Source organism: Bemisia tabaci, chromosome 4, assembly GCF_918797505.1.
Source record: "Bemisia tabaci chromosome 4, PGI_BMITA_v3".
In the NCBI taxonomy this organism is placed as follows: Eukaryota; Metazoa; Arthropoda; class Insecta; order Hemiptera; family Aleyrodidae; genus Bemisia; species Bemisia tabaci.
The window spans coordinates 44,326,305-44,338,418 of NC_092796.1; the positions used below are offsets into that span (position 1 = coordinate 44,326,305).

The following is a 12,114-nucleotide window of genomic DNA, read 5'->3' on the forward strand; positions in this document are numbered from 1 at the left end:
CACTGAAAACGAAAGATGAAAGATCTCTCTTAAACGTACCGTCCGATCCGGGCTCAGAGGGCGTAAGTTCCGGATGATGGAGCCATGACTTTCACTGCCCTGGCAGCAACGAGGAACAACGGGCGGTGCACCCGGAACCTTTGGTCTCTGAGCATGGAACGGGCGATTTGTCTGTAAATATGGCTTCCACATGCCGGAGTTTGCTTACTTCAGTGCATTTAAAGCGTTTTTAATATCCAAATTACGGCTTGAAATCTTGATCCAATGTTTTTGGAAGTAGAAAACTTTTAGTACTAAAAACTAAAATTCGATATTTTCTACTGTAAATAGATTTTTTTCTGTAAGTAATGCCCGATTTGCATTCCCACCCTGAGACTTATTTTTCCCAGTTCCTTCACATGCCAAATGCATTTTGCAATACAAGAAACTACTATTTCTTTTTCACCCGCAAAATCATCTGTCTGCCTAGGCTAACTAGAGGATAGTTGAATAAAAAGTAGAAAAGGAGTACTGATCATACTGCCACCGTGGGCAAGCCAGCCTTGTTTTGCACGGCAGTCAGTTCCTGGAACTTCAAAGCATTTCTTGAAGTGAACACTTTAAAAGTGAACGTTTCATGACCGGAGTCCGGAATGGCTCTGACTCTTATCCGGACTGGAATACATGTTCCCTTTTAATCGGGGATTGGAATTGAAGTGTCAACTGCTTGGCAACGGAAGAAAGTGCGTTTCCGAACCCACAATTAACAAGGGTGCAGCGGGCGGGGAGGGAGGGGACGCACGTGATTTTGCGTGACCGTCCCTGGCGCCCCTTTGATCGGGCGGCGCGGGCGGCGGTCGCAGAAACTCCGCCGAATGACACACGGCCTCCGATCTTTTTTAATGATATCCTCCTCCACTTATGACAATTGCTTCCGCGATCCGGAAAAAAAAAACCTTTTCTTTCTCGCAATGTTGCCTTGTGATATTTTAGAATTCTTAAAAAAAAGTGCAGGGCATTTATAAAGAATGACAGAGGACTGGTTGCCGTATAGGTTCCTTCATTGGGTTCCTTAGGGAGGAGCGATTTCGACTTTTTTAGGAATTCTTTTGGCGGGTAGTGAAAACAAGTTGGGAAATAGGCTGAATTTAATGTAGAAAAAATTTCAGGCCGAAATTCCGAGTTCTTGCTGGCGCGCCTAAGCCAAAAAGGCCTAAATTTTGAAATTGGACATTTGAGGCTTGATGTATATGGTTTCCCATCGGAATTAACGAGTTGCGGTTCTTTAGGACGATAATTTCATCCGTTTGACCGTATTTATGACTGAAAATAGAGAATCTGTCATTTTTACGGGAGAAACCCGGTTTCTCCCGGGAAATACCGTTAAGAGCGCCCGTAATGTTTAAATATGAAATTCTTGAAGGTTTGTGGGCTAACGCGAAGTTTTTTTTTTTTTTTTTTTTTTTTTTTTTTTTTTTTTTTTTTGGGCTGCAGAATTGTAGCACTTTTTGCACTCAATGAAAAGTAGAATTTTTCTTTCTTCTAACATCGCACACTTACACATGGTTCAATGTTTGGCTGACAAGAGCTTGCACTGAGAAAATGTTTCAATTAAGAATTCCCGGACGAAAATTCTGGTTGATTCAAACATGGATATCTCTTTGAATTAACATGGCGTCTCATTCAAATAACAGACATGGCGTTCGAAACAAGGAAATTTCCTGTTGACTCGACGAGAATCCTCACCCGGGAATCATCAATGAGGATTTCCACTGATCCGACAGAAAATTCTTCTCTCTTTTTTTTATTCTTTGTTGCATTTTTTTGAAAAATGGCAACAAGTACACCTGGCATGTTCCGCTTGGCAATTCCTCCCTCACGCATGTGCGTTTTGGCAAAATCATAAACATGATTTTCAAAAAATGACATGATGATACAGCTAGATGAGGGTACAATTATGGCAGTTTCGAATGAATTTGCACTCCACCTAAACTCAACCCTGTATTCCGGAGCATGCATTGAGCGCAAGCCGAGTAGACGGCCTTGCCGTAGGAAAAACCATGGCGAAAATTGTATGTATGGGTAAGTAGTATAATATGTGCTATAAAATTTAATTTTATACTAGCAGTTAAGTAGTCATGTTTTGTTTTTACTGCATGGCGTTCTATTCAGAATTTTAAACCGACTCTTAGAGGTTACATCATTATTAAAACCTCAAAGGCACGCAAATAAGGCGATGGGTCGTATGGTGGTGAGGGGTGGACCGATGAACTAAATAGTGACCGAGAAATGGAGAAAATTAATCAAAATTCCTTGGGAGAATCAAAGTAAAATTTTTTTGGTAAAATAATGAGCACAGATGCAAAACATGAAGTCAAGACGACTTATTACTCTATTTTTTCCCGGAAAAGGCGGTCTGTCATCAAAACTTCGGATACGCTATGGACACACATTAGCATGAATTAGGAGTCGGTATTTAAGATTATTAGGACATTGAGTTTTTCAATGTTATCTTCGAGCTATTGTTTGTTTGCTGTAGCTCATATTACTTGTCATTGTTCACTTTATCTTTCATTCGATTTTTTCCCGTAAAAAGTTTGGAAATTTGTGAGGTTGGCCTCGTTCCAACGCTTTGAAATCAGAATCATCCATTATTCAGTTAGTAAACCCAATTTTTAAGCATGCATCTCTTAAAACACTTGGTATCACTCTAATTTGAAAAGTTTTTTGTCAAACAATTCTAATTTTACTTTTTATACCTTCATGTGTTGTTGCATTCGCCATTATAGTGTTCAGCAATCACTTTCTATGTGTATTAAATAGAACGGTATCAGGTGCCCTTTAAAAGCAATTACCACAATCTAGCGTTAGAAATCACGCTAATCAGAATGACAACTCTGATAAATGTGAAAGTACTTAGAAAAGAAAAGGCCAACCGATCAATTCGAGAGATTCATTTCTAAGTATAAGCTGCATTTTATAATATGGACAAGCAATTGAAATTTTTTAAAAACTTCAAAATCAATTTCAAACAATGTAAGGTTTATGAATACAAATTAAACTATTTATATTGTAGAGTTCAAGGAATTACGTTAATATAATAAATAAGAAAAACGTAAATTGTGAACAATCGATACAACTTGACACCTCGTGGCTAAAGTTGTCCCCGAAGATTTTTTGTAACAAAGAGTGATCGTTCGTGATTTAAAGGGAAGAGCTTTTGAGTTCCGACTCAATGATAAACCTGTAGCTTTTAAAAGTTTATCGAAAGTTTCCGAAACCACGGAAAAATACTTTCCCGGTAACTTTCCAAGAGCCGATAGAACGAAAAGTTTGGAGTGCCAGCTCAGTTGCTAATGGAGTGCTTCAATCAACAAGTTGAGTGTTGAGCGAAATCAATCGAACGATTTGGGAAAGTTCTCGACTGAGATGATGCTTTCAGTAACAGGTCATTGTCCTCGTTTGGAAGCTATTTTTTGACAGATTTTATTTCTATGGGCGAGGGTAGAGTTGAAGCCACTTTTGAATTATTATTCAAATATTTATCGATAATATCCAATTGGGGCTGTTTATAAAAGTTCCCAAAATAAATTCATATCAGAACATAGCCACACATATCACATCATAACATTCATCATTATACAGAACCATTAAAGGAATTTAGATACGTGAGAACTTAACAGGCAATAGAGAAAAAAACAGGCCCAAACGACGAAGGGCACGCTAAAAAGAGTTGGACGAAATCGCGATTTTCACCATTTAATGAGTATCTTTCCCTATGCCATGTTTCATCGTGCATGAACATGCAATCGTTTCCAGTGGAAACATTCCGTCCCCCAAGGACATCACATGATTCATCTACTCTGATATAAAGCAAAGAAAATGAGCGTTCAAAAATGACAATACATTAACATACGTAAACTTCGCTTTTAATTACAGAAGCAATCAACCCCCCCCCCTTCCCTAAATAAGAATGAATAAAAAAAAAAAAAAAAAAAAAAAAAAAAAAAAAAAAAAAAAAAAAAAACAGCCGCCACGTAGAAACATTGCATGGAAAAAGGTCTTGCCATTCATTTTTTGTTGATGAGGTATTCCGATACTGCGAATTTCAACTTTCAATCTATTGAAAGCCATATTTAACTGACCTTAACCGACGAATTGATTTTCACTAATCTAACCTCTTAATAAGAATATCTGGATATATGTTAAGACGCATATTGTGAGTGATCTTCTTGATAATCAATGCTCAGAAATAAAGAAAAGCATAAGTACATTCATTATTTCATATTAGCTCTCACTTTGTTTCTGAACCGTTTAAGAAAGATTTCTGCAAGACTTTTAGTCTATAGCTATACGGATTTGAATAGTTTGAACGCGAATCGGGAATAAATATTTAAAATTTGAATTATTTTCAATTTGAATGTAATACCCTTCAATTAAATTATACAAACTTAAAAGAATAAAGTAATTCAGAAATTCTTATTATTTTATTCCAATGAAAAACAATGAAATAATGTATTTAACATTTTATTTTATTTAAAGAAAAAAGAGAGTTGTCTATTTTGTGGATTCAGTGTAATTATCATGTGCGTCGCTGAACATTTTAGGGGCATTATTTAATCATCTGGAGTCATTTGAATATTATTTTTAAGTTTAGTGGGATGTCCTACAATTAATTGTGTATTGCAAAGCTGGCATGAAAAATAAATAACTGATCGTCGATTTGAGTTAATAATTTCAAAACGTTAAATCTCTTCGAAGAAACGGATCGTATTCATCTATCAAAAAATGAAATCAGCTCGAGTATAGTGTAGTCAGAATCGTACAATTTCCTCACATTTTTTGAAATAAGTTCTAAATGTATGTAAAGTATATGAATTTCCACATTGTGTCCCCTCAAAACTAGCAATTTTTTGGTAGAGAAACAAAAATGATTCGCTATTTATTGAATTTTATTTAATAAGGATCAAGAAACACGATCTTGAAATCACTGTAATCGAGCTGGTTCGTTTCTGTTAAGTGCCATCCAAATCACACTTACAAAAAATTGGTCACATGACCCGAGAATTATTGTGGATATGACGTCTGATTTTAAGAAATTTCATCAATACCTCTTTTTGCAGTAGTTTGAGTGGAAGTAATATTCATACCGTTCTCCCGGAAAGAAATTGAGCAATTCATGCAAAATCAGTGCATGCGTTTGCTATTACTTAGGAGTTATCCTGGTTTCATCATTTAAATTAGATGTCAACCAGAGGGCTACCGGGTAAAAGTTTCTCGGAATCATTTTTTCTAAAAAATTCTCTTGATTGAAATATAGCGCTTCTGTTCATGCCTCGGTTTTTTTTGAAGCAGGAACTAAACTTGTTCCGTTCAAAACCGCAATTGATTTGAATTGTATTTAATGAAGCACACTCAAAAAATCCGTGACTTTATAGCTGGAAATTGAGGAAAAGAACCGCATCCACGCAAAATAGACAAGCACGCGAGTTCAACATGATTAATGAAATGGCACATTTTTAAATGCTCTCGTCCTTTCTGAAAATAATGTGGCGGGACTGAAGTATTCATACAACCCAGTTCTGCCAACTTCAGCTTTCAAGCTAAAAATACTTTTTGCGTGGATACCCGATAGTCATAAAAAGCTAATAATTGCTGGAAACCTCGATGGTGTTCGACTAACCGATAGACTACCGATTCGAGTCAATGCACTGTTTTTAGGTTGAAGCGAAATAATTCTCGGAATATGATCGTGTTGTGTGAGGACTTATGAAACCGCAGGTTTTTAAAGTAATCTTAAATCTCAGAAAGTTTTAAGAAAAGTATAGTCTATGGTTGAAAAAGGCAAGCAGGACCAGTAAAAGGTTTTATTTTATCATGATGTGCTCTTTGAATGCTCAATTTATTTTGTGAGTATTATTATTATTATTTACATAATGATTGAATTCAATCTATCACTGAATAATGCATTCCTGTAAATGCCGAGCAGATGAAGAGGAAGGAAAAAGAACATGGGCGTACGGAGGGAGAGTCCCGGGGGGGGGGGGCCTAGAATTGAAAATAGTATAGACTGTCCCCCCCCCCCCCCCAGAAATTCTAGATGGTGGGAAAAAATCTTCGTCAAGGAGTTAAAATTTCAAAAAATGTCCGTATCTATTAAAAACGACAATTCGAAAGTATTTTGTGCTGAAAGTAAAAAGAAAAATATGATTATTCCACAGAAATCGATGGCAAATCTGGGTCACAGAAGCCTCATAATGCGTCCCAATAGATTTAAAATTTCAATGGTTTCCCAAGGAGATCCCCTGTGGACTGGGGAGAAGATGGAAGTTCTTTGCGGCATTTCGAAGTGCGATTACCGTTTGTAACTATTTTTATCAGTTTTATGTGTTTATTTTCCTCACAAGTTTCCCGGGAAAGTATATTTTAGCCGGCAAATTCCGGGATCTCCCTTTAGATCCTTATGCACACACAGGCCGCTAATCATAAATTACACTGGAAAAAAAACACATTGGATCTAGAGTCCAGACTCTTAAAAACATCGACAAGAAAAAGTACTCTTGATTCAATCAGATTAAAGCTTAAATCAAAAGGAAATCCGCTCAAAATAAGAGGCTTGGTTCTTGATTTAAGCTTAAATCTGATTGAATCAAGAGTATTTTTTCTTGTCGATTTTTTTAAGAGTCTGGACTCTAGATCCAATGTGTCCCCCCCCCCCCCCCCGTGTGATGGTGAAGCTTGCTAAGGCAAAATGACACAGGAAGCAGATACTTTAACCAACCCAGGAAAGATTTAGCGCATCCCGGTGAAGAAACGGATTTTTTGGTCCATCGTAAACGTGCGCGTAGTGCTACCGAGCTACTTCAGCCCATGTTTTTCCCAACTTTGTCGGTTTGTCGCAGAGAAAGTCCAAAGCTTGTCGGCTTGGCGCTCGATCGAAGCACACCCTCTTTCCGTTTGCTGTATGACTTGGAGAAGGACATTACCTGTTCCCAGGATCGGAAACGTCTTCGGAAACACTGGTAGAAATACACTCCCATGGGCATGTGTGTGAGCAGTTTATTTACTCATACCATCGTGAACCATCCACGGTCCAATAAATATTGTTTTGTGTTTATTGACTGTATGCATGTGCTAGACAAGACCAAGGTAGAAGAGGTTAAGCGATTGGTGATTGATGGGCTTTGTCAGTCGTGCTCTACATTGTGTCTGTGTCAAGCTATGTGGGTGGAATCGGCGTCAAGCTAAAGGTACCTCTTCAGCTACCGATAGTTTGTCGTTACTTCCACCAAACATAGCCCAACATGGACGTCATAAAGAGGACGATTGATAGAGCCAACCATTACTTAACACCATTCTTTCTTGGTTTTGTCTTTTCCGACAAACACAAAATTTGGACGTATTTCTGCCAAACAGAACTATGTGAACTATGACGTGAGCCCTGTTATGTGTATATTCTTAGGAATCTCAGGGATCATGTCTTGTCGCACATAGTTCCGTTTGGCAGAAATACGTCCATTACGAATAGCGATCAAAGGTGACTTAATAGTCTGGCAAAGAAAACTCGATTAGGTTTTTTTAACGGACCGTCCGGCAACTTGCACTTGAATCTCCCGGAAACTTTGATCTTTGAAGATCCACCGAAAAAAAAAGTACCTTGGACTTGATGGGCCTTGTCAGTCGTTATCTATATTGTGTCTGTGTCAGGCTATGTCGGGTGGAATCGGCGTCAAGCTAAAGGTACCTCTTCAGCTACCAATAGTTTGTCGTTACTTCCAACAAACATAGAACCTAGCCTCTTAATTTAAGCGGATTTCCTCTTGATTCAAGCAAACATCCGATTGAATCAAGTGTATTTTTTCTTGTCGATGTTTTTAAGAGTCTGGACTCTTGATCCGAGGTACTTTTTCCCAGTGTCGGAAAGAATGGCGGGTAAGAGTGGAGGCTTACCTGATAAGCGTTCCTTGACAACGTGGTTGGCGAAGGCGGCGACGGCGGCCGAGCGGTGCATGAGGGCGGGGTCCATGGCGGCGGCGAGCCACGGGAAGGGGGCCGCGATGCCCGGGGTGTGGAGCCCGGGGTTGGCCGGCCGGTGCGCCGGCACCCGGATGACCCCGTTGCCGGCGGTGAAGATGAGCGAGTCCGAGGTCGGCGGCGAGGCCCGCGAAAAGTACCCCGGGTGCGAGTAGAGGGCGATGTCCGGCGACGGCTTGGCGTCGTCCCGCCCGAGGAGCCGCGAGATGCTGAACGGGAGCGCCATCGCGGCTTTGACGTCGCGGGAGTCCGAGCTGTCGTCTTTCTCGACGTCCGTCTCGTCGGCCCGCAGCCGCTCGTCCTCTTCGGCGGCCTCCGAGTCTTCCAGATCGAAGTCTTCCTCCATCTCTTCGCCGTTCGAGTCCACGTTGATCTCCTGATCCTCCTCTTCTTCCTCCGAGATACCCACACTCACTGATGACGTCATTTTTCGCATTGCAAGTCCAACACCTTCGGGTAGTCTTACGCTACCATTGACACCTCTTCGTCCAGAAGTCGGTATCCACTCCTACCTCCTGGTACCGGTGTCCAGTTCTAGTAGTTCACTTCTGGCGATGCTCCTGCGTCAAGTTACACTGACCGTTGGGGGGTCGGACGTTACACTGATATTATCACTTTAGTCTACAGGAGTTGCTAACTACTTTTTGTGTAGTATCCCCGGACAGTCCTGAAGCTTATAGCTTAATTTATAAGTATACGAATTCGGCGAGAAAATGTTCACGACTTTCGAATGGCCGCGCTACAACTCTCCGTTCACTGTACGATGTTAATAAATAAAGTTGTTTTCATGAGTTGTTTACGTCTCGGCTTTTCCGATCGTGGTACGGAAATTTTAAGAATAAGATAGCAATTCTAATTCACTGACGTTGAAAAAGAGGACGAAAATTTTCCTTGAAAAGTAAAATTGCACGATTGGTCCATCAGATGAGATCACAGGGATAATCAGACTCAGCACACACAGTGTAAGATCTCACAATCGATTAAAATATTTTACAGCAATGGGAAAATTCTGATTATTGATAGATTTTTCCAAACTTTTAGTCGAGAAACAACGAGAGATATCGTTTTGGTTAAATGACATCACAACTAGTTAACTTTGCCAATCTCTCAGTGACTATGGCTTCATTAAAATCAATCACATCGTCTACTTATTTCAGCACACTAATCTGAGTGGTTCAAAAGTTTCTTTTACAAAGAATTAACTTTGATAATCCAAAAAAGGGTAGAGAGTGATAGTAAACCGCACGATAGCTCAGGCACTTGTCAACACGTTTCTGTCAAAACAATCCAAAGTCGTACATTGATTTATATCCGAACAACGACACAAAACGCAGCACGAACACCAAACGAACACAAAACCCAGGGGAAACACACGGCGCGACGCGGGAAACACGGTTAAAACTTTGTTTTCTTTTGATTGAACACGATCCGGAGTGAACTCCCATGCGTTTGGAGCCGCTCTTCGACGGAGAATGAACGCGAGTATTGGTTGATCCGCGAGTGGGTCGACCCTGTTCTCGGAGGGAGGGCCATAGGCGGCGCGGCGTGTAGCCCCCTCCCCTCCCCCTCGACCGACCTCCCACCCCTCCCGCGGAGGAGCCGACCGCGAATCGGGACCGGCGCTGGAGCGATATCCACGCCTTTTATATTTTCTTATTGGCTCCACTTAAATGAGCCAATTAATCTGCTGTAATTGGGCTGCGGAATTGAAAGAATAAAGTTTTCTCCCCTGTTCCCTGCTCGCGGCTCTTGTTTCGCTCGTGACTTTTTATTCTGCTTTTTTCCTCGTCGTTGGGCTGCCCCTGCCGCGCCCTCCCATCCTTGCCGCTCGATCGATCCTCGCAGGATCCTTTTGTTTTACTTCAAGTGCCTACTTAGGGAGAGTACGGGTATTTCGGTAATTTTGAGGTTAGGTCATGGACAGTGTTCGAAACTCATCTCTGAGTTTCAAGAGCCATTTGGCTCATCAAGCTCGATTTTTAGGGGCCATGGATGATTTTTTAGGGGCCAATTTGACTTTTTGCCTAAAGATCACGGCGCATTCAGTGAAAAGTTAGACGCAAGATGTTTTAGATATAGAAAAAGTAGCTGTAACATGGGAGAAATTTCGGAAAAAAACGCAATAGAAAAGTATGACTTTTCTGGGGGGAGGAAGGGGGGGGGCAATTTTTAGGGGCCACGTTGGCGCAGAGCCTTCATTTTTTAGGCGTATTTGGCTCGTTGGCGCCTTTGAGTTTCGAACACTGGTCATGAAGCTTTTAGGGCCCAAAAATGCAGCCAACCTTGATTTATCTAGAGTGATTAATTATCACAATTATCACGACCCTCTGTTTAGAGCGCACTTATTTGACTGATTTTTTGCATAAATCTACTCATTTTTACGGAATAACGCTCATTAATGAACATTCTTGGCCATCTCGGTTTAGAATTGGAATCTGAGGATTAGCAGAGATATATTTTGTGTTAGAGGGTCGGCTGGCCTTTTGGATCCTCACAGCTCCACATTTCGACGTGTCCATGCTCCAGTGGCGGGGCGTGCATTGCGATTTATCGATTTTTATGCCATTTAAACCTATGGAAAAGGATCGATAAACAGGGTTTCCACAGCGAACACCTTAATATAATCGATTCTTTGCCATAGGTTTAAATGACATAACAATTGATACATCGCAATTCACGCCACGCCACTGCTCCTCATATAATGCTCTAATTTACTGGGACGTAGGAATTTTGGTAAACTATATCACGTGAAGAGTCACCTATAAACCTGGTATGTGTCCATTAGTTGTCGCTGAGTTTGTGCAACTCTTTCTCTGATTACACAGGTCTCAGGAGGTCTGAAAATCGAGAGTCTTCTCATGAATAAAACGCATCATTTTGGGAAAATTACGCTCAGATGACATTTTACGTCTTATCACGATGGGGACTTAGCAGAAGCAAAAAATGAAAAGGAATTTGAAGAAAATTTGTCCCAGCCTTTCCGTAACAATTAATTATTGTAACTGCAGGGGTAAAAAAAAGCCGCAGTCGGCAAGCCGTTTGCGCTATTAATTTTTAAAAATGTGCGATCGCGTTCACCATTATTCCAGCTCCTGAAAACTCGCTTATGCTTCTTTCGGAATTGAATGCAAACCTAAGAGTTTTTCAGGAGACAACATGCCGGGACGCGTTTCAATTTTTCCATTTATCATGACAAAATATTGGCAATTGTGGAAGAGAAAAATATCAAAAATCTGTCTGAGAAATTATTAAATAAGTTAACAATTAGTATGCAACAAGTTATGTTAATTTTGCAAGTTAATAGTAATTTTTCTACATCGACTGCGAGCGCTATGCATATTGTTATTCTTACAAAGTGTGCGGATACGACTATTGCAGCTTTTGAGGACCCGCTTTTGCCTATCTTGTGAATGGAAGGCAAATCTGGTCGTGGTCCAAACTCTTTTACTCGGAACCAGCGCTTAAATATTGTTTACCCCCATAGAAATAGAAAAGAGCATACTCACTTGCTTTCAATACGTTGCGTAAAATAGTGCGGCTACTCACGCTGCCGTGCAACGGAAAAACGTCGTAAACGCCATTTTACCTATTTTGGAAACAACGTATCATAGTAGAAAAATTTGCGTACCCGGATGAATATTTTTACAGAATTCTTTTGCAAATACTATCAAGAACTTAACCTGAAAATTTGAGGAGCATGGGTAAAACAGTTTTTATTTTATAAAGTGTTAAGTTCCAAAAAACGAGGGAAAATCTTGATAGATTTACGGCGTTCTTTGCTGAAAACGGCAGCATGCAGGGGTGTCATGATGGTGCGTTAGTGACGAAAAACACAAAATTGAGTTGGCTTGTTTACGGATGAAAAATGTCGAGCCGAAAATAGGAAGATATAGGTCGGTTTGTCTTAACCTCACCTCCCTAACTTCTCCCTGGGACTTAATTTTTAATATTACTAATGAGAAAGATATTTTTCTGATTGTTGACACCATGCTTAGGGTCAATTTTGATTTTTTCTTGCCTCAGCACGACGTCAACAATTAATTGCTGACTCCACGACAAGATTTCATGTTTGTTGATACCATAATCGTCACCAACATGCTA

General features: G+C 40.3%; 1 protein-coding gene across 1 annotated transcript in view; it reads right to left on the minus strand.

Annotated features, from left to right (window-relative positions):
* Positions 1-9,468, minus strand: part of LOC109037911 (homeobox protein C15) — a 76,593-nt gene extending 67,125 nt beyond the window's left edge. Inside the window, exon 1 of the mRNA XM_019052770.2 lies at positions 7,930-9,468. Within this exon, the coding sequence (XP_018908315.1) occupies positions 7,930-8,449 (520 nt within the window). The 5' untranslated portion in view covers positions 8,450-9,468. The remainder of the gene's footprint in view (positions 1-7,929) is intronic.
* Between the last annotated feature and the right edge of the window lie 2,646 nt (positions 9,469-12,114).